The sequence below is a fragment of the Cololabis saira genome, chromosome 4 (genome assembly GCF_033807715.1).
Source record: "Cololabis saira isolate AMF1-May2022 chromosome 4, fColSai1.1, whole genome shotgun sequence".
In the NCBI taxonomy this organism is placed as follows: domain Eukaryota; kingdom Metazoa; phylum Chordata; class Actinopteri; order Beloniformes; family Belonidae; genus Cololabis; species Cololabis saira.
Window position 1 is genome coordinate 5,909,827 of NC_084590.1, and position 23,950 is coordinate 5,933,776.

General features: G+C 42.8%; 1 pseudogene and 1 gene segment (V, D, J or C); both read right to left on the reverse strand.

Annotated features, from left to right (window-relative positions):
• The window catches only part of LOC133441422 (immunoglobulin gamma-1 heavy chain-like), a 38,711-nt pseudogene extending 34,292 nt beyond the window's left edge, over positions 1-4,419 (reverse strand).
• Positions 4,420-18,709: 14,290 nt separating this feature from the next.
• On the reverse strand, positions 18,710-23,708 carry LOC133442193 (Ig heavy chain V region 186-1-like). The segment is given in 3 exon segments: positions 18,710-19,017; positions 23,285-23,587; positions 23,666-23,708. Coding segments are annotated over 3 exon segments (654 nt in total).
• Between the last annotated feature and the right edge of the window lie 242 nt (positions 23,709-23,950).

A 23,950-nucleotide genomic window follows, 5' to 3' on the forward strand; every position in this document is an offset into this window, starting at 1 on the left:
GCGGAACCATTCATTAAAAATTCATTCGGGGGCATCCGTCACGTGATCAGGATCCCCCCTCGTCACTCTATGACGTAGAGGGGACGCCCAGGGAATCCCCTGTGGTTGACGAAATGGGAGAAACTTTAAATATCGCCTGTCTCTTCTTAAAACAGCGTTAAAAACATGTTTTTACAAACTGGCAGTAAAAACCGTACCTTGCGCGCCAAAAACGCATAATTTAGCCACTATAACAAAGAATAATATATAAATAATAATAATGTCATAATTCGTGTATATATCACGACCACGCCTCCCATTGACTTTGCATAGTACTATATCCGTGGTGGTCAGATTAAAACCTCATTAAAACACTGCTAAAACAGCGTTAAAAACATGTTTTTACAAACTGACAGTAAAAAACCGTACCTTGCGCAACAAAAACGCATAATTTAGCCACTTTAACAAAGAATAATATATAAATAATAATAATGTCAAAAAACGTGTATATATCACGACCACGGATCCCATTGACTTTGCACAGTACTATATCCGTGTTGGTCACACGGAATTATAGCACTTTCCGTGTTGGTACCACGGAAAATAGGTCGTGGGCATTTCACAGACTTTTGTGAGATCAGGTTGCTTTGCATAGTAGGCTACTATATCTGTGGTGGTCAGATTAAAACCTCATAAAAACACTGCTAAAACAGCGTTAAAAACGGGCTTTTACAAACTGACAGTAAAAAACAGTACGTTGCGCGACAAAAACGCATAATTTAGCCACTATAACAAAGAATAATATATAAATAATAATAATGTCATAAAACGTGTATATATCACGACCACGGACCCCATTGACTTTGCATAGTACTATATCCGTGGTGGTCAGATTAAAACCTCATAAAAACATTGCTAAAACAGCGTTAAAAACGGGCTTTTACAAACTGACAGTAAAAAACAGTATGTTGCGCGACAAAAACGCATAATTTAGCCACTATAACAAAGAATAATATATAAATAATAATAATGTCATAATTCGTGTATATATCACGGACCCCATTGACTTTGCATAGTACTATATCCGTGGTGCTCAGATTAAAACCTCATTAAAACACTGCTAAAACATCGTTAAAAACGGGCTTTTACAAACTGACATTAAAGATCAGTACCTTGCGCGCCAAAAACGCATAATTTAGCCACTATAACAAAGAATAATATATAAATAATAATAATGTCATAATTCGTGTATATATCACGACCACGGACCCCATTGACTTTGCATAGTACTATATCCGTGGTGCTCTGATTAAAACCTCATTAAAACACTGCTAAAACATCGTTAAAAACGGGCTTTTACAAACTGACATTAAAGATCAGTACCTTGCGCGCCAAAAACGCATAATTTAGCCACTATAACAAAGAATAATATATAAATAATAATAATGTCATAATTCGTGTATATATCACGACCACGGACCCCATTGACTTTGCATAGTACTATATCCGTGGTGGTCAGATTAAAACCTCATAAAAACACTGCTAAAACAGCGTTAAAAACGGGCTTTTACAAACTGACATTAAAAATCAGTACCTTGCGCGCCAAAAACGCATAATTTAGCCACTATAACAAAGAATAACATATAAATAATAATAATGTCATAATTCGTGTATATATCACGACCACGGACCCCATTGACTTTGCATAGTACTATATCCGTGGTGCTCAGATTAAAACCTCATTAAAACACTGCTAAAACATCGTTAAAAACGGGCTTTTACAAACTGACATTAAAAATCAGTACCTTGCGCGCCAAAAACGCATAATTTAGCCACTATAACAAAGAATAATATATAAATAATAATAATGTCATAATTCGTGTATATATCACGACCACGGACCCCATTGACTTTGCATAGTACTATATCCGTGGTGGTCAGATTAAAACCTCATTAAAACACTGCTAAAACAGCGTTAAAAACGGGCTTTTACAAACTGACATTAAAAATCAGTACCTTGCGCGCCAAAAACGCATAATTTAGCCACTATAACAAAGAATAATATATAAATAATAATAATGTCATAATTCGTGTATATATCACGACCACGGACCCCATTGACTTTGCATAGTACTATATCCGTGGTGCTCAGATTAAAACCTCATTAAAACACTGCTAAAACATCGTTAAAAACTGGCTTTTACAAACTGACATTAAAAATCAGTACCTTGCGCGCCAAAAACGCATAATTTAGCCACTATAACAAAGAATAATATATATATAAATAATAATAATGTCATAATTCGTGTATATATCACGACCACGGACCCCATTGACTTTGCATAGTACTATATCCGTGGTGGTCAGATTAAAACCTCATTAAAACACTGCTAAAACAGCGTTAAAAACGGGCTTTTACAAACTGACATTAAAAATCAGTACCTTGCGCGACAAAAACGCATAATTTAGCCACTATAACAAAGAATAATATATAAATAATAATAATGTCATAATTCGTGTATATATCACGACCACGGACCCCATTGACTTTGCATAGTACTATATCCGTGGTGCTCAGATTAAAACCTCATTAAAACACTGCTAAAACATCGTTAAAAACGGGCTTTTACAAACTGACATTAAAAATCAGTACCTTGCGCGCCAAAAACGCATAATTTAGCCACTATAACAAAGAATAATATATAAATAATAATAATGTCATAATTCGTGTATATATCACGACCACGGACCCCATTGACTTTGCATAGTACTATATCCGTGGTGCTCAGATTAAAACCTCATTAAAACACTGCTAAAACATCGTTAAAAACGGGCTTTTACAAACTGACATTAAAAATCAGTACCTTGCGCGCCAAAAACGCATAATTTAGCCACTATAACAAAGAATAATATATAAATAATAATAATGTCATAATTCGTGTATATATCACGACCACGGACCCCATTGACTTTGCATAGTACTATATCCGTGGTGGTCAGATTAAAACCTCATTAAAACACTGCTAAAACAGCGTTAAAAACATGTTTTTACAAACTGACAGTAAAAAACCGTACCTTGCGCGACAAAAACGCATAATTTAGCCACTATAAATAAGAATAATATATAAATGATAATAATGTCATAATTCGTGTATATATCACGACCACGGATCCCATTGACTTTGCATGGTACAATATCCGTGGTGCCCACACGTAATTTTACCAGTTTCCGTGTTGGTACCACGGAAAATAGTGGTGAGAGGTCGTGGGCATTTCACGGATTTTTGTGAGATCAGGTTGGAGCGGACCGGGACCACCGCGGTCGGGATCCGCACATGAGAAGGTATGAGAAGTCGTCATTTACTGTTGTCCTTGCCTGTCACGCTGATGGACAGAAACTGCCGCCGATGGTGATTTTTAAAAGAAAAACTTTGCCTTAAGAGACTTTTCCAGCCGGAGTCATTATAAAGGCGAATGAAAAGGGCTGGATGGATGAAAAGACGATCGAGTGGCTGAGGCAGGTTTATGTGCGGCGGCCCAGTGTTTTTTTTAAATTCTTTAATGCGGACACAGAAGATGAAGACGTGGAAGGGTTTGATTGATGTGAAAAGTGAAATAAAATATCAAACTAAGTTTTGCTCCCGCTCTATTTGTGTCTACTTGTGTGTGTGTGTTCTGCAGCGCGTGTGTGTTTTGCGGCGCGTGTGTGTGCAGCTCCGTCTGTGTAGACTGCGCCTTTTGGGTCGGTGCGCCGTATGTGTGTTTTAAATCCAAAAATTACACACAAAACTGAGGGTGCGCCTTCACTCTGTGAAGCTGTGAAGCTAATGCAATAATTTAAATTTAAGTTCATGACTTTATTGAAAAATATGTAGAAGGTTAAAATAAATACAAACACACACAGTAAGTAAGTGAAAACCCAGATGTCACTGAGATCACATTAATGTTTATGTGGAGGTTTTTGTACAGCTGCTCCACTTCCTTCACTCACTGTGTCTGTCGTGCACAAAAGTAAACAGCAGTGTCTTCTGCAGTCAGACTCCTGATCTCCAGGAACTGAGTGCTTCTTGGTACATCTTCAGTCATGGGGAAACGGCTTTGAAAAGAACTGGCATAGGTTGCAGAGTTTGACCCTGTACTCATTCTTCCAATCCACTCCAGACCTTTTCCTGGTCTCTGTCGGATCCAGTGGATGCTGTAGCTGGTCATGCTGTAACCAGATATGACACATGACATCTTCACCGTCTCTCCAGGTCTCTTCCCCTCAGATAAAGACTGGTCCAATTTCTGACTCCAAACTCCTGTAAGAAAAGTGAACATCATCGTAAACCAAAGACATGAGGAACAGAAAAAAAGGAATTAAAATGGAATCAAAAATAATAAATTAATACCATGAATAGTGACTACAAATAATAAACTGCAGAGGAGTATTTTTTCCATCCTGGGATGAAGTTCTGGAGATCAGTGTTCTCAGTCTGGTGTCTTAAAACTGTAGAAAACTGTCTCAGTGTTCTGCCATAAACTGCATGAAAGCTACTGTGTCTGTGTTTATAAGTGAGGAAGAGTTTGCATAGACGTCCCTCTACAGGATTAAGAGGAGAAGACACTCACACCACATTAGAGAATGCAAAAATAACCCTAACCCCCTTGGAATGAAATTTAAACTGCTTAATATGAATTCAATTTTCATTTAACCATAAGTTTGTTATCCTTTCCACAATTTATGTATGTGTTTTGTTGGTTTTGGTCATTATTCATAAACATATTGGTTTTTAAAGCCTGACATGCTTCAGTTCCTCTCACACAGACAACAGACTTGTTCAGTTTTGAACAATGTTGATGGATCTTGTCTGACTTCAGCTCTTTGCTACAAAATGAAACAGCAGACTTCTCTTGATGGAGACTTTTTACCATCAAATATACAAAATTATGTAAAGAATCAATGTGTCTGATTTGTTCTGGTCCTTTCATGGGTTTCTGGCAAATCCAGTGATGGTAAAAGTTCTCCTCTTCAGTTTTGAACTGTATTCAGCCTCATATTTTAGCCCATAGATTGACAACCCACCACAACATTGATCCTTGTCTTTTATGTTGGTTGGTGGATTATTTTGATCTGAAAGGTTACAGTGTGTGAAGGTCAGTGATGTTTTATGAAATGTTCTTTTATGTGATTTCTCACCACTTTTTATTTGTTTCATGAACAAATCCTTGTCAGAGTCAACAGAGCATCACATTAGTTTTCTGGTGACTCTGTTATCCTCTCTCTAGTGAGTAAGGAAGTCCTGACTGTGGTCCTGTGGTCCAGACTTCAGACGGATGCAGATCCTCTTCTTTACACATCAACATGGCCAAAACCGAGGAGATGATTGTTGATTTGGGAGGAGTCGTGCAGTCATCTATCCTACCGTCATCAATGATCAGTCAGTTGAAGTTATTGATTAGTAGAAATATTTAAATTGACAATAAGTTGATTTTTGTCCACAGGTTGATACTGTTTATAAAAAGTCCATCAGTGTCTGTATTTTCTATCAAAGACTTAATATTTTCAAAGTTAATAACACTTTTATGAAAATATTTTATTCTTGTATTATTTAATTTGTTCTTAATTCTTCATTTGTCTGCAGGTATAGACTAATCACTGTAAAATACAAGGTCTGGCTTCAAGGTGTTGTTGATGTGTCTGGCAAGGTTACAAGTGCAGCATTACGTAAATAACCTGAACGACCTTTTTAAAGCCAGAAGTTTGAAGAGAGCCTGTTTTATTCTGACCAATGTCCCCGTCTTTTTAATAAGTTTGTGTCTCTTCCTTCCAGTCACAGATGTAGGGTGCCGAGGTTCTGAAAAAACTGAATTAAGAACTTTCTCTGTGTCATGAGCACCCTGTTGTCTGCTGATGTCTGGTAAACAAACTGTCTCTTTGGGGATCCATCCATCCATCCATCCATCCATCCATCCATCCATCCATCCATCCATCCATCCATCCATCCATCCATCCATCCATCCATCCATCGTCGTCCGCTTATCCGTTCCCGGGTCGCAGGGGCAGCAGTCTCAACAGAGATGCCCAGACTTCCTTCACCCCAGACACTTCCTCCAGCTCCAGCTGAGGAAGCACTCGTTCCACAAGTGAGAGAATGATGGAGCGTGAGATTGACAGACGGATCGGTGCAGCGTCCGCAGTTATGCGGTCGGTGTACCGGACCGTCGTGGTGAAGAAGGAGCTGAATCGAAAGGCGAAGCTCTCGATTTACCGATCAATCTACGCACTTACCCTCACCTATGGTCATTAACTTTGGGTAGTGACCGAAAGGGATCGCGATCGCGGATACAAGCGGTACAAACGATCGGTCACCCGGGAGGAGCTCGGATTCGAGCCGCTGCTCCTTCACATTGAGAGGAGTCAGCTGAGGTGGCTTGGGCACCTGTACCGGATGCCTCCTGGACGCCTCCCTAGGGAGGTGTTCCAGGCATGTCCCTCCTCCCTAGGGAGGTGTTCCAGGCATGTCCCTCCTCCCTAGGAAGGTGTTCCAGGCATGTCCCTCCTCCCTAGGGAGGTGTTCCAGGCATGTCCCTCCTCCCTAGGGAGGTGTTCCAGGCATGTCCCTCCTCCCTAGGGAGGTGTTCCAGGCATGTCCCTCCTCCCTAGGAAGGTGTTCCAGGCATGTCCCTCCTCCCTAGGGAGGTGTTCCAGGCATGTCCCTCCGGGAGGAGACCCCGGGGAAGACCCAGGACACGCTGGAGAGACTATGTCTCTCGGCTGGCCTGGGAACGTCTCGGACTCCCCTCGGAAGAGCTGGAGGAAGTGTCTGGGGTGAAGGAAGTCTCTTTGGGGATGTTAAAGATATTTCTGATTGTGAATTACAGGACAGAGGGGTTGAGTCTCCCGCTCTGTGGACCACTGACTCTGAGGAGATGAGCACCAGACCTCCAACAGCTGAAAGAAACAGAGTTCAGATGACAGCAGAAATTTCTCAGATGGATACAAACTTCTTTCACCTTCAATGAGAGCCAAGAGTTAGAAACTTTGTCCAACTGTGAGGTTGAAAACTGAGACTGCAGCTCTAAATGCTGATCTGACTGATACATGATGAAAAGGCAGGAAGAGGTGGAGGATCCAGATTTAGAGTTTTATTGTCTAAAAGTTTGGAGATTCAGTGATGAAGAGCAGCTCGTGATTGAGAGAAAGAGTATGATGTAAACAATATATATGTGTATTTGGTGTTTGAACTGTGTATGTTTAAGTACATGAGCCAGAAGAGAGAGAGAACTGACTGAGAGTAGTCACTCTATCACCCCTAATAATTGAAACCCCCTCCAGTCCTTTTCCAGGAGCCTGTCTGACCCAGGCCATCCACCAGCCACTAACGAGAACTCAGAGACTGTACAGGTCAGTCTGTGGGATTCTCCAGGTCTTTTAACCACTGATTAGGATTCTGTCACACTCTGATCATCAGCACCTGTTAATGGAAAAAAGACATAAACATCAACAACTTTTTAAAGACAGATTCAACTCAGGATCAGTTAATATTTTCACCTGTCCAGCAGATAGTTAAAAGCAGCAGTCCTGTCCTGAATCCCATCATGTCGACCGTGTTCTCACTTTTCTTTGCTGTTGACTTTATAGTCAGAGAAAAAGAGGCTGAAGATCTCACTGATGTACTACAGTGCATTGATTATTGTAATCAGTCACTGTTTATAATCTCACATTATCAACATTGATTTATATATTAAGAGATAATACAAATAATACATCTTTATCTTTAAAACACTTTCCATACATACAAATGTAGCACAACGTGATTTACATATTTAAAAGTAATACAATCTAAAAAACAGCCTGGTGTTTCTCTCGTGGATTCATGTTGTTGATGTTTGTGTGACTGTTTGGTACAGTAATAAACAGCAGTCTCCAGGCTACAGGTTCTGTACATTTATTGTCACTGTTTTACTGGAAGAGTTCAACACAACACTGAACTTGTTCTTGAGCAAATATTCTGAGCTTTATTCAATGTTTGCAGTTTCAGTTCACTCCAGTACTTTTTCCAGCCAAGAGAATAAGAGACCTAAAGGGTAACTGGCTGTAGTCACGGATGCTGGTTGTATCACTAGTGCATGTGTCACCCTACATGTGGGTGAGTTTTTGTGCAGGTCTGGTGGTGGTTTGTGTCACTGTGGGGAAACGGACACAATAATACACAGCTGTGTCTTCAGGCTGCAGATTCTGTCCTGTTATTGTCACTGTTCCAGCAGAAGTGTCTCTGCTGTAGCTGAACTTGTTTTTCAGAGCATTATTTTGCGTTAAAGTACCATCACCCCATTGATGAGAAATCCAATCCATAGGTTTTCCTTCACGTTGTCTGATCCAACCTGTTGCATAGCTGTTATCAGTCAGAGAATAACCCGAGACCCGACAGGTGATGCTCAAAGACTGTCCAGGCTGAACCAGCTCTGATTCTGGCTGGATGAGATCAATACTGTACACACCTGCAGAAACACAAATCAACATCAACTCCATCACTCATCTGAATAATTAATGTTTCTAAAGTAGTTAGTGCCACGGCTGCGCCACGTGGCACTCCTCCTCCATTGAGCTGCGCAAGCTCAATGGAGGAGGAGTGCCTCGTGCGCAGCACGAGGCACTCTTACTATTGCTCAGGCTTATTATTTATTCCATATTCTTCCGTATAAACTTCGGCGCGTAACTAGTCGCACAGCTTTGAGAAAACTCAAAAAGTAAAAACGTAGAAACGTGCGACTTAATCGGGAATCAATTGGTATGACTTTTATAAGCGATTGGCGTGCACGTTTTTGCGCAACGTGCACAAACGTGCGCTTTTTGCCCCATCCGGAACGCATTGCGTGAACTTTGGGGCCTCACCACTCGCATACCGTTACTCGAAAAATTCTGAACCGATTTAGAAAGTTGTAGGCCCTGAATTTAACTACAGTCCTCTGGATTTTCAGAACGATGGCACGAATAGTTTTTGCACGAAGTGCAAAAACATTTCCAAATTTCCAAACTAATGGGGAACTGTTTTCCCATGCATTTCAATGGCGCCATTCAAAGCGGATGGGAAAATGTTGAGAAAAAAAAGACAAAATTCACCTTTTTTCCGAGTCACGTATCTTTCTCATACTTGGACGTAGAAACGTCATTCAAACTTCAAAACGGAGGAAAACTTCTCTTCTCTCTCCAAACCCCGGACTGTTTTTTCCTAAAATGTACACTTTTCAAGATATGAGCCCTCAAGCGAGGACTGGAAATCACATTTTTGTCAAATCTTCAGTGCGGTTCTAATTGATCAGAGTGCGAGAGACTTTCAAAAAATGAACATAATTTTTATTTGTAACTCGAGCTCACGGGCAAACCGTAAAAGCTAGAAAGATCATTTTTGGTCAGAATGTAGACATACATTTTGGTATTCTTAAAATGTGACTTTGACAGGCGTGGTGTGCACAAAATTTTAACGGGGGAGCCAAGAGTCACGCCAAATCCTGCCTCTGTCTCCATTGACTCTAATGTTAAATGAAGTTTTCTTCAAAAAAATCTCATTTTTGTTTTCGAATTGCCGTTACTAACACATTTTAAGGAATATCTGAATAAAATTAAGATTGTCAGAATCTTCCGGGTTCTGTCTCTCTCACGATGTCTTTGTTTTTCTGCTAGGAGCTACAGTTTGATTACAAGGTGAAGTTATTTGAGGCTTGTCAAATCCGAAGAACTAGCTGAGTCATTCCAATACAATATACACTACCATACTTCCGGGTCATGTGACCCAGAACTGGTCACATGACCCACTCAATGCAGACTTCATAATACTTTACCTTGGATAATGGAGGAATCTGAACCCTGACCTTACATGATCCCCAGTCCTGCTGGGGACAGGTTCATGGGATATATATGTATATTATTATTATTATACATATAAATATTTACATTTGTATATTATATATACATATTAGCCCCGCCCCTTCTTCTGATTGGCCGATACGTTATAGTCCAATATCTTTTGAATGGTTTGACATAGAGAGTAATGGGTGGTGTCAAATGACTAAGTATCGAGCCCCTGACCCTCATTGGTGCAAATTAGCCCCGCCCCTTCTTCTGATTGGCTGATACGTTAAAGTCCAATATCTTTTGAATGGTTTGACATACAGAGACATGGGTGGTGTCAAATGACTAAGTATCGAGTCCCTGACCCTCATTGGTGCAAATTAGCCACGCCCCTTCTTCTGATTGGCCGATACGTTATAGTCCAATATCTTTTGAATGGTTTGACATACAGAGACATGGGTGGTGTCAAATGACTAAGTATCGAGTCCCTGACCCTCATTGGTGCAAATTAGCCCCGCCCCTTCTTCTGATTGGCCGATACGTTATAGTCCAATATCTTTTGAATGGTTTGACATAGAGAGTCATGGGTGGTGTCAAATGACTAAGTATCGAGTCCCTGACCCTCATTGGTGCAAATTAGCCCCGCCCCTTCTTCTGATTGGCCGATACGTTATAGTCCAATATCTTTTGAATGGTTTGACATAGAGAGTCATGGGTGGTGTCAAATGACTAAGTATCGAGTCCCTGACCCTCATTGGTGCAAATTAGCCCCGACCCTTCTTCTGATTGGCTGATACGTTAAAGTCCAATATCTTTTGAATGGTTTGACATACAGAGACATGGGTGGTGTCAAATGACTAAGTATGGAGTCCCTGACCCTCATTGGTGCAAATTAGCCCCGCCCATTCTTGTGATTGGCCGATACGTTATAGTCCAATATCTTTTGAATGGTTTGACATACAGAGACATGGGTGGTGTCAAATGACTAAGTATCGAGTCCCTGACCCTCATTGGTGCAAATTAGCCCCGCCCCTTCTTCTGATTGGCCGATACGTTATAGTCCAATATCTTTTGAATGGTTTGACATACAGAGACATGGGTGGTGTCAAATGACTAAGTATTGAGTCCCTGACCCTCATTGGTGCAAATTAGCCCCGCCCCTTCTTCTGATTGGCCGATACGTTATAGTCCAATATCTTTTGAATGGTTTGACATAGAGAGTCATGGGTGGTGTCAAATGACTAAGTATCGAGTCCCTGACCCTCATTGGTGCAAATTAGCCCCGCCCCTTCTTCTGATTGGCCGATACGTTATAGTCCAATATCTTTTGAATGGTTTGACATAGAGAGTCATGGGTGGTGTCAAATGACTAAGTATCGAGTCCCTGACCCTCATTGGTGCAAATTAGCCCCGACCCTTCTTCTGATTGGCTGATACGTTAAAGTCCAATATCTTTTGAATGGTTTGACATAGAGAGTCATGGGTGGTGTCAAATGACTAAGTATGGAGTCCCTGACCCTCATTGGTGCAAATTAGCCCCGCCCCTTCTTGTGATTGGCCGATACGTTATAGTCCAATATCTTTTGAATGGTTTGACATACAGAGTCATGGGTGGTGTCATTGGACTAAGTATCGAGTCCCTGACCCTCATTGGTGCAAATTAGCCACGCCCCTTCTTCTGATTGGCTGATACGTTAAAGTCCAATATCTTTTGAATGGTTTGACATACAGAGACATGGGTGGTGTCAAATGACTAAGTATCGAGTCCTTGACCTTCATGGGTGCATCCCGCGATCATCCGGCAGTAGTCCGTGGCACTTCAAAATTTCCCGGGAATTTTGGTCTAGTTTATTAGTGCCACGGCTGCGCCACGTGGCACGCCTCCTCCATTGAGATGCGCAAGCTCAATGGAGGAGGAGTGCCTCGTGCGCAGCACGAGGCACTAATACTATTGCTCAGGCTTATTTATTATTATTCCATATTTTTCCGTATAAACTTCGGCGCGTAACTAGTTGCGCAGCTTTGAGAAAACTCAAAAAGTAAAAACGTAGAAACGTGCGCCTTAATCGGGAATCAATTGGTATGACTTTTATAAGCGATTGGCGTGCACGTTTTTGCGCAACGTGCACAAACGTGCGCTTTTTGCCCCATCCGGAACGCATTGCGTGAACTTTGGGGCCTCACCACTCGCATACCGTTACTCGAAAAATTCTGAACCGATTTAGAAAGTTGTAGGCCCTGAATTTAACTACATTCCTGTGGATTTTCAGAACGATGGCACGAATAGTTTTTGCACGAAGTGCAAAAACATTTCCAAATTTCCAAACTAATGGGGACCATGTATTTGTATGGGGCAGCATTTCACACTGTGTGTGGGATGAGGTTAAAAAAAAAAAAATCACCTTTTTTCTGAGTCACCTATCTTTCTCATACTTGCACGTAGAAAGGTCATTCAAACTTCAAAACGGAGGAAAACTTCTCTTCTCTCTCTAAACCCCGGACTGTTTTTTCCTAAAATGTACACTTTTCAAGATATGAGCGCTCAAGCGAGGACTGGAAATCACTTTTTTGTCAAATCTTCAGTGCGGTTCTAATTGATCAGAGTGCGAGAGACTTTAAAAAAATGATCATAATTTTTATTTGTAACTCGACCTCACGGCCAAACCGTAAAAGGTAGACAGATCATTTTTGGTCAGAATATAGACATAGGTTTTGTGATTCATAAAATGTGACTTTGACAGGCGTGGTGTGCACAAAATTTGAACGGGGAGACTAACAGCCATGCCAAATCCTGTCTTTCTCTCCATTGACTCCCATAATAAATAACGTTTTCTTCAAAAAAATCTCATTTTTGTTTTCGAATTGCCGTTACTAACACATTTTAAGGAATATCTGAATAAAATTAAGATTGTCAGAATCTTCCGGGTTCTGTCTCTCTCACGATGTCTTTGTTTTTCTGCTAGGAGCTACAGTTTGATTACAAGGTGAAGTTATTTGAGGCTTGTCAAATCCGAAGAACTAGCTGAGTCATTCCAATACAATATACACTACCATACTTCCGGGTCATGTGACCCAGAACTAGTCACATGACCCACTCAATGCAGACTTCATAATACTTTACCTTGGATAATGGAGGAATCTGAACCCTGACCTTACATGATCCCCAGTCCTGCTGGGGACAGGTTCATGGGATATATATGTATATTATTATTATTATACATATAAATATTTACATTTGTATATTATATATACATATTAGCCCCGCCCCTTCTTCTGATTGGCCGATACGTTATAGTCCAATATCTTTTGAATGGTTTGACATAAAGAGTCACGGGTGGTGTCAAATGACTAAGTATCGAGCCCCTGACCCTCATTGGTGCAAATTAGCCCCGCCCCTTCTTCTGATTGGCCGATACGTTATAGTCCAATATCTTTTGAATGGTTTGACATAAAGAGTCACGGGTGGTGTCAAATGACTAAGTATCGAGCCCCTGACCCTCATTGGTGCAAATTAGCCCCGCCCCTTCTTCTGATTGGCCGATACCTTATAGTCCAATATCTTTTGAATGGTTTGACATAGAGAGACATGGGTGGTGTCAAATGACTAAGTATCGAGTCCCTGACCCTCATTGGTGCAAATTAGCCCCGCCCCTTCTTCTGATTGGCTGATACGTTAAAGTCCAATATCTTTTGAATGGTTTGACATACAGAGACATGGGTGGTGTCAAATGACTAAGTATCGAGTCCCTGACCCTCATTGGTGCAAATTAGCCCCGCCCCTTCTTCTGATTGGCTGATACGTTAAAGTCCAATATCTTTTGAATGGTTTGACATACAGAGACATGGGTGGTGTCAAATGACTAAGTATGGAGTCCCTGACCCTCATTGGTGCAAATTAGCCACGCCCCTTCTTCTGATTGGCCGATACGTTATAGTCCAATATCTTTTGAATGGTTTGACATACAGAGACATGGGTGGTGTCAAATGACCAAGTATCGAGTCCCTGACCCTCATTGGTGCAAATAAGCCACGCCCCTTCTTCTGATTGGCTGATACGTTAAAGTCCAATATCTTTTGAATGGTTTGACATACAGAGACATGGGTGGTGTCAAATGACTAAGTATCGAGTCCTTGACCTTCATGGGTGCATCCCGCGATCATCCGGCAGTAGTCCGTGGCACTTCAAAATTTCCCGGGAATTTTGGTCTAGTTATTATAGTGATTCCACTGAAATCTCCTCACAGGATCCAGCTGCCAGCAGCAGCATCAGAGCTACAGAGAACATGGTTGATGCTGAAGAATGAGGTGAAGTCTGCTGTCCTCTCTCTCACTGACACACACACACTTCACTTCCTTATCAGTAACATCTGTTTGCATATTGTTGAATAAATATTCAAATCGTATTATAATTGTAAATTTCTGTCTTCACAGCTTTTCACAAAAATGAACTACAGGTTATGGAAAACAGCTTATATCATTAAAAACAGAGATATGAATATGGTTTTCATTTCAGTCTCATTTCCTGACATTTAACCTCATATCTCTGAAACTAAGTTGTAACATCATCACATAAATCAGTATAAATACATTTCCAAATTCATATCAACATTTAAATGTATTTATGATGTCAAATATTTATGAATTTTGGTTTCAGAGGAGACATAAATCCTGCTGTCAGTCTCATGGAAGTACTGAGAGTTTTAATTTCTGGAAATCAACTTTCTCCACATTATAATCTAGTTTCATCAATTTTGTGACATTGTTTAAAATAATCATCCCTTCAATTTACCTGAATGACAGCAAATGAGTTTGGTAGAAAACACATAAAGAGTTAAAGTGACTTAAAAACACAATCCACATGAGTTCAGATGTAAACTGTTAGAGAAGTACTTGTGTTTGTGAATAAAAATCAGTAGATAACAGATCACAGTAAAGGGAGAGGCCCTAAAAATCCAATCAAGTAAAGTTATTGTTCATCAATAGGGCCCGAGCACTGACAGTGCGAAGGCCCTATTGTATCTGTAGGAATTTTTTTTTCCCTCGTTTTTTTTTTATTTTTATTTTCCTTCTGATGAAATGAGGGCCTTTTTCCCCCCCTAAACGTGCCCAAAAGTCACCAAATTTTGCACGCAAGCCAGGGCTGGCAAAAAATGTGATATTTAATGGTTTGCATTAATGGGCGTGGCAAAATGGCTCAACAGCGCCCCCTAGAAAACTTTGCGCCTCAAGCCCCACAATACGGTTTGACGTACATGCACAAAAATGGGTACACACCTGTATCATGTCACAACTTAAAGAAAAGTCTCTTGGCGCCATGGCCGAAACCGAACAGGAAGTCAGCCATTTTGAATTAATTGTGTAATTTTGGTGCAATTTATGCCATTTCTTCAGCCGCTTCTTCGCCCGAACCGTAACGTGCACCCAGGTGTGTTATACATCAAAATGTGCGTCTCCATCCTGCAACGACGCGCATTACTTTTCTCAGTCAAAAGCGTTACCGTGGCGACGATAGATGCCAAAAAGTGCGCCCCAACTTCATCTGGTTGGTCCATATTTGATAGTTCCTACTTTCTGCCATAACTTTTGAATGGTGTGATATAAAGAGTCGTGGGTGGTTCATCGGTGCTTGCAGCTTTAATTATTATTATTATATGTTTTCACTTCTCTCTGTTGTTCACTGTGCAGTCAGATAAATAGAGGCTGAAGATGTGAGGTTTGCATTGTCTCCTTCTCATTGAAGTCAACAGACTGAACCAGGAATTACAGAACATTTATTTAACCACCAAACACAATCATGAGGTTATATGAAGCTGTGAACTGAAAAATGGAGACAACTTTTCAGTGTTTAAATGTGAACCTTTACTTATAATTTTACAACTGAAGATGTGAATGTAAAAGATTTAAGGAAAACATCACAGAAGAAAGGAATTATCTAAATCAAATCGCACATGAAAATGTGTATATACACTCACCAGCATATATGTCATTATATACACAACAACAACTTTATTATATTACGTCTGTTATCATGGGCTGCAGGACGACCCAAATGCAGCAGGCCTGGAAGCTGCAGGAATATAATCCAAAAGATTAACAAAAAAGGTTAGCCACTGGGGACTGAAACAGTACAAGAACATGACAGAACAAAACAGTGGTAACAGGGGAAAGACAAAGATGAGAGGATGTAAAGTCAAAGGGCCGAAGGGACGCTGATGTGATCAGTGAAATTTGAGGCAAGTCAGACAGAACTAAACACATAAAGAAACAGACTTTTAAGTTAAAATGGGACGTGAAGCAACCAACATTATAAAAGGATGTAACAAAGGAGGTTTTCGTGATGGTGATGGAGTTTCTGCACTGTAGTAATCTGCAGTTTAAAGTCTGCATACATTTGCATAAACAGAAGGAAACACAGATGTTAATGATTTAAGGGGACATATTATGAAAAACACGTTTTTTCTTGTTTTAACATATATAAAGTGGTCTCCCCTCACCCTGCCAACACAGGGGAGACAAAATACCATGAATTTCTGCAAGGTCTTTGACCCCCGCCTTACAGAATCCCCCAGTGATATTTTTTGAGCCGATGAAAATCTGCGCCTAGGGTGACATCACCCGAGGCGCAGAGGTTTGGCCTCCGCTGCTGAAACCACACCCACAACCAGCTCTCTCCGCTGCTGGAGCGGTCCTTCCTTGAGCCAGTCGGACGCGGCACCACGGCGGAGCGGATCCGGGTTAAATCATCCAGGTTCCCGGGTGGTTTGGGTCCTGCTGGGTCCTCGGGGGTCCGTCCCAGGTCGGATCAGCTTCATCCTCCGAGATTTTCAGCCAAATCTGTCGGTTTGATCCCCGGTAACCGACGATGCGCAGAGGATGCGCCCCGGAGCCGATCTGTGCGCCGGGCGCTCGCCGTGGGGTTGCGGTTGTATGATCTTTGCAAGGGCTAAGTGTTTAGCTTAGCTCCGGAGCCCCGGCGCCGCATACGGAGCTGCCGGAGCTGCTCACGGACCGGACCGTCGAGGAACCCCGGGCTCGGGGCTCTATTAGTACCGTAATACATTTTTCTTCTGTGGTTTCAGATCTTTCAAGCACCTGGAGCTGTTCACATTCAGAAGACGCGCGGTCCTTCCTTGAGCCAGCAATAGTGCATAAATTTTATTTATATATTTTAACAATAAAGTTGCCATTTGCCATCAGTGTTGTGATTTCTTTACAGTTAACATGATTCATTTGTCTTGTAACATAAGAAGTGAAATGATGAGGAATTGGAGTAAATAACCGTGGTGTAACTGTTTAGAATTAAATTCAATCTTCCTGTGTGAAGACGAGGTGACTCGTTCCCTCTTCAGGGAACTAAAGGCTGATTTATGGTTCTGCGTTACACCAACGCAGAGTCTACGGCGTAGGGTACGTGTCGATTTAACGCAGAACCGTGGACACGCTTTGCTACGCAGCAGCTGCTTTTCTCCCCGGAGCGACGCTTTGTCTCCTCCCCTGCTACACGTCATTCAAGCAGCCAATCAGCGCAGAGCCTCATTATCATAGCCCCCCCCGCCCTGAAAATGAATCACAGAAAAAGGCTTTAGAAGCGGAAAAAATAAAAACATGGCCCAGAGACTGAATTTCTGATGTATGTAGAAAAAACAAGCTTTAGATTGTTTTTAAAACATTCAAGGCCTGTTTAAAATATACATTAAATGCCATAATATGTCCCCTTTAATATAAGAGTGTTGTAGTAATTCACATGTATTTCTGTCTTCCAGCAGTTTCACACCTGATTGGGTTTTGACTGACATCTGCCTCCAAAGTCAAAGATGTTATATTATGAATGTGTATGTGTTAAGCTGTGAGTACATGAAGGATTTGTGTGTAATTGTGTCCTTCACTTATCTCTCCACATTTTCTACACCAGGGATCCTCAATTCTGCTCCCCGAGGCCGGTGACCTGCATGTTTAGAACGATGTTTCCTGCTTTTACACACCTGATTCTAATTAACGGTCATCATCAGCATGTCATGGAGGTCTGCACAAGTCTGTTAATGACACAGTCATTTGTATCAGGGTGTGCTGGAGCAGGGAAACGTCTCTAAAACATGCAGTACACCAGCCCTCAAAGACCGAATTTGAGGATCCCTGATCTAAAGCATGCAGAATACAGGACCTCAAGGACTGGAACTGAAGAACCCTGTGATACAGCAACAGACATTATTTTTTTATTCTTTTTTTTTTTTTCTTATTTATTAACATACAGTGCAAACAACGACAAAAGACAACATCAGTTTGTGTGTGTGTGTGTGTGTGTGTGTGTGTGTGTGTGTGTGTGTGTGTGTGTGTGTGTGTGTGTGTGTGTGTGTGTGTGTGTGTGTGTGTGTGTGTGTGTGTGTGTGTGTGTGTGATGGTGATGGTGAAAGTAGAAAATTAAATAAATAAATTGAGAATATTAATTCGAGAGTAAATAAGTTAAACAAATAAATAATTATCGTATAGAGTGGTGTAGCACGATATAATATAAATATAGCGTAATAACATAGTAATATCCTAATATAACATATTTTTTATAAAATATTATAACATATAACCAAATGATATCACCATACTATAATATATAACAATATAATAATATTATAGTTTAACATCCCATGAGATTTCATAACTTAATATAATAATACACTATGAAACAATATATCATGATAATGCCAGGACTGATTATTAGAGTTAGAATTGGTAATTTATGTAATACAATGAGGGGTGAGGTCAGACCGGTCTGACCTCACAGCAACAGACATTAAAATGGCCTTAAACTCTTTAGTGAGGTGAGGGCTCCTCCTCTGGTGGGTTCATGTTACACATTTTCAGGCTCTGAAAGGTTTTTGTTCAGGTCTGCTGATGTTTGTGTCACTGTGTCTTTCTGGCACAATAATACACAGCAGAGTCTTCAGGCTGCATGTTCTGTCCATTCAGAGTCACTGTTTGACTGGTAGAGTCTGCAGAAATGCTGAACTTGTTTTTATGTGACTTGTTGTAGTCTGATGAACCTCCAACTTGTGCATCTCCAATCCACTCCAGTGCTTTCCCAGCAGTTTGTCTGATCCAGTGTGTCCAATAGTCGCTAACAGAATAAGAGACCTGACAGCTGATGGTCAGTCGATGACCTGGCTGCACAGTCACAGAGGCCGGCTGAATCAGCTGTTCACACTTCACACCTGTAAAAAAGACAAACACGATTTCTGATCAAATATCTGGTTACATTAAAAATAGCTTATCATTATAAGTTTGAAGTGACTCACATCCCACTACTGACAACAGGAACACAGCTGCAAACATGTTTAATGATGAAACAAACATCCTGTTCACTCGACTCACACTGACGAGATGTTTTTATAGCTGATGGGAGGAACCACAATTTGCATAGACTCAAACAAATGACACAATAATGATTGATACTCTCTAAAATGAAAACTGCAATGAAATGATTATAAAGCAGAGTGAAACACCGACAGGATTCATTCTTTCATCAGAATATCACAGCTTTATTTAACACAACCCAAATGTGTTCAAACCCCTCTGTGGAATTCAATCAATCAATCAATCTTTATTTCTACAGCACTTTTACCAGATAAAATCACAAAGTGCTTTACAATAAAATGCGGAGTAAACTAAAATTAAATTAGTTAAAACACAGAGGCTGAGATGGATGTAAAAATGACAAAAATAAAAGCGCTGACCTTGAATCAACACTATTGGCCAGACGCAGAAGCTGGTGACAACTGTCAATTAGAATCAAGTGTGCCGATGCAAGGACAAATCTAAAACATGCAGGACAGTGTGCCTCAAGGACCAGAGTTGGGAAACACTGTTTTAGAAATCTCCTTGCACCAACACACCAGCTTCTAAATAACACTCATTGATTCGTCATCAAGGTCTGTACAACTCTGTTGATGATGCAGCTACTTGTATCACGGTGTTACTGAAGCAGGGAAGCATTCTAAACCTGGATTCACACTGAAAGCGTAAAAAATCGTCTGACGCCAGCATCTCGCTGCTTGGTGGATTCACACTGAAAGCTGCTGCACTGTCGACGCCTGCAGTGGGCGGGGCTAAAGCTGCGCTGCAGAAGTGGAACAATCTACATATATCTATATATAGCTGCACATCTTCAGTGTCCTATTTCACCATAGATCACACTTTGGGAAGCTTCTTTATATTTCTGCGTTATTTCCCCATAGATAAGAGTGAGTTTGATGCTCCTTAACCAGGTCGGTCCTGGATCAACATCAACCATCATCATTGGTCCCTGTGGCAGGGTGGAGGAGCTGCAGCCACTCAGGCTGATTAGGGCACAGGTAGGCCCAATCAGCCTCTCCACTCTGCCAGCCTTCATAAGGCAGAACTGGACAGCAGCAAAGGGGCTGATGGAGCTGCTGCTGAGGAGCTGTGTGTGCTTCGGCACTGTGTGTGGTGTTGGTGAACTGGGTAAATAAATTGGGTCTGCACGAAACTCCGTGTCTCTCCATCCTTCGGTCGGCCCCCGTAGCATCCACCCTGCTACATCTGGCGCCCAATGTGGGGCCGAAGAATGGACGAGAGAGGCACGGAGCGGGCCCTGGACGCGCTCGCCCGGGCCATGGCGGGCATGGCGGCCGCCTTCCGGGACCAGGGCGAGCGGCAGCTGGCCGCCATAGAAGCCCTGGTGGCCGCGGGGCGACCCACCCCTGCACCCCGTCTGAGGGCCGCCGCAGCAACGCGGGAGGAGCTGGCGGCGCCGCAGCTGAGAGGCCGGGAGGCAGAAGCTGCGGGCCGCCAAGCGACGGCTCCCGAGGCGGCGGGACCCGCGGAGCGACCCATCCCTGCACCCCGTCTGAGGTTCGCCGCGGCAGCGCTGGTGGCGCTGCAGCCGACCGGCCGTGAGGCAGTGGCTGCAGGCCGCCAGGCGACGGCTCCCGGGACGGAGGCGGAGGCGGAGTTGGCGGGGGAGGCGGCTTCGGAGGCGCAGCCGCCAGCGACGGCGGGTCCCGCGGAGACGGGGCCGGACCTGCGGCCAAAGCAGAGTGTGGGGGAAGAGGCGGTCCTGGAGGCGGACCAGCAGCCCGCGCAGGGCTGCGTTGCGGAGGTGAAGGAGGCAGTCGTGCGCGCACCGGGTGGCCCGAGGCCACCATGGGCCCGGCCCCGAGCGCATCCTCCACGGCGGGCGGGCCGACGCCGGGGGCGACCACCCCGACCGTTCCGCGGCTCAGGCCGACGCCGGGGGCGACCACCCGACCAGGAAGCCCGGAGGGTTCCTCTCCCGCTCCGAGGGGGCGGGGGGGGGAGTAGGCTCGGCCGGACGGACCCCGGCTCGAGGTTGGCGTTGGGGGTATGTGGCAGGGTGGAGGAGCTGCAGCCACTCAGGCTGATTAGGGCACAGGTAGGCCCAATCAGCCTCTCCACTCTGCCAGCCTTCATAAGGCAGAACTGGACAGCAGCAAAGGGGCTGATGGAGCTGCTGCTGAGGAGCTGTGTGTGCTTCGGCACTGTGTGTGGTGTTGGTGAACTGGGTAAATAAATTGGGTCTGCACGAAACTCCGTGTCTCTCCATCCTTCGGTCGGCCCCCGTAGCATCCACCCTGCTACAGTCCCGGTGAAGCTGCAGTCTGTCTGTGGTGAACACTGACACACCGGGTCCCAGCGGATTTGGTCATGATGTTTAAACTTAGTTTTGTGATTAATAAGCACAGTTTTTGATTATTTTGCGTTGGATCGATGTAGCAAATAAAATCGTTGGGACCATCCAGCTCCTCAACCATCAGTTAGTGTTTCACATGAGCAGAGTTCAGGTAAAAACAGCAGTCAAATCAGCCAAATTGTTTGCTGGATGAAATATATTAATTCCTGATAAAATAAGTGTGTTAGTGACAGCTCTGCTCATGTACGCATGTGAATGAGTGTACGATTGTGTGAACATGAAAGTACAATCTGCATTGAGGCTTCTCGCTTCGGGAATCCCGGTCTGTGATTGGACGCTGCCTCGGCGTCAACGCTGCTCATTTGCATAAAGTTGAGATTTTTCAACTTCAAATTTACACTCTGGACACGCTGTTCCCGCTGCTCCCGCTGCTCCAAGCGCAGCGCGCTTTCATAGCAGACCTGTGGCCCGTTTGTTTTGTTCTGATTCAGGGCCTATCAAAAAAGTTGTTTCCTTTTTCGTTTGTGTTCACAAGGCAACCGTCTGTAGCGGTTCAAAGCTGTTAACAAATGCCATGCAGGAACCAACTGTTCTCTCATTGGTCAGAAATGAACGCGGAAGTTTCCTCTTCCGTACCCCGAGAAAAAAAAAAATGGTTATAACCCCTTTCACATAGAGTACTTTGACTTTGATAGAGGGCGCAAAGCGCAGACCGCCGCCGGCGATCCCATTCATTGTGTATGTGCTACCGCGGTGCAAGAGCGGACCGCTCTGCCGCCGAGCTCGTCGGCGCGCAAGAGGGCACCTGCGCCAGCCTGCTCGAATTTAACATTTTTTAATTTCACCGTGCCGCGCTGTGACGACATCTCGGCACGTCCAATAGGAGAAAAGGGAGAAGAGAGAAAGTTGTGTCCAATAGGAGAGAGAGTGGTGGAGGCTCTGCACCGACTCTGCGTCCTACCCGGCGGTGGGCGCGGCGCAAACCGCGCTCTATGTGAAAGCAGCTTATGAGTGAGTTGTCGGTTGCTGTGTGGATTATGTTCTCACTGCAAACGAACCGCTCCAGGTCTGGAATGGAAGCGAGCTGAGAACCTAACCCTAACCTCTCCTAGGAGATCTGGGCTCACTTGTTTTGTGCCGCATCCGAGCGCGATTGCTGTGTTCACATGTACCAAACAAACTTTAGGGGGAAACGCTCCCTGTTTCGGAACAACTGCTCCAAACGGGACAGGTCTGAAAGCACCTAAGACATGCAGGATAGGGGCCTTCGAGGACCAGTGGTGGAAAACACTGATTAACAGATATTGGATGCTTGAACAGTTTATGTTTGAATCATAGCTGAAAACAAACTTGGATTTTGACATAGCAATATAATCAATAAGTGAAAAAAAAATCATAATGGAAACAAGAATTTAATGCAAACTTATTAATTCCTTTGTTATTATTTAACAACCCAAAGTTTATGATTAAACTGAATCTTTACAGAGGGTAAATTAATTCTCTAAACATCAAATCCCAGTTTAATTGTGGGTGTTTTAAGCTAAAATATCTTCAGCATTAATGTGTTTACATGAAGTCTCTGATATAAATGAATAGTGTAGTTTTGTTTCTGCCGTTGCAGCATTTACACAGTTTCTTTGTTTTCTAATTTATAATTGTAGCTGATTTTTAAAAAGTTCATTGTCAACTTCCTATTTATGTTTGCAGTAAAAACCAGTGGTGGTGAGAGGGCTCCTCCTCTGGTGGATTCATGTCACAAATGTTCAGGCTCTGAGGTTTTTGTTCAGGTCTGCTGATGTTTTTGTCACTGTGTGACTGTCTGGCACAATAATACACAGCAGAGTCTTCAGGCTGCATGTTCTGTCCATTCAGAGTCACTGTTTTACTGGAAGTGTCTGAGTCAATACTGAACTTGGTTTTCAGTGAATTTTTATAGGCAGATCCTCCAGTACTTTTCCTCCCGATCCATTCCAGTCCTTTCCCTGCTGGTTGTCGGATCCAGTGTGTCCAGTAGCTGCTGGGAGAATAAGAGACCTGACAGCTGATGGTCAGACGATGACCTGGCTGCACAGTCACAGAGTCTGGCTGAGTCAGCTGTTCACACTTCACACCTGGGGAGGGAAACATGTTGAATATTTGAAAAACTGAAGAAAAGCAATTGTTAAGTGTAGTTTCTCTGTGAGACTTACAGGATCCTGCAGCCAGCAGCAGCAGCAAAGCTAGAGAGAACATGTTGCTACTGAAGGTGATCTGATTGGAGCTTGTCCTCTTTTACCACTACTGAGAGCATGACATCAAGTCTTTATGATGAAACCTGTCATGGGCTTTACTTTGCATAAAAATGGCTCTGACAGATGATGACAGTTCTGAGTCAAACCAACATTTACATTTAGTTTGATTCTCATCAACATGAATTTATCTTATGTTCATCTATGGAGGAACAGACGCTCTATAATAAATAATTACTTCTGAGA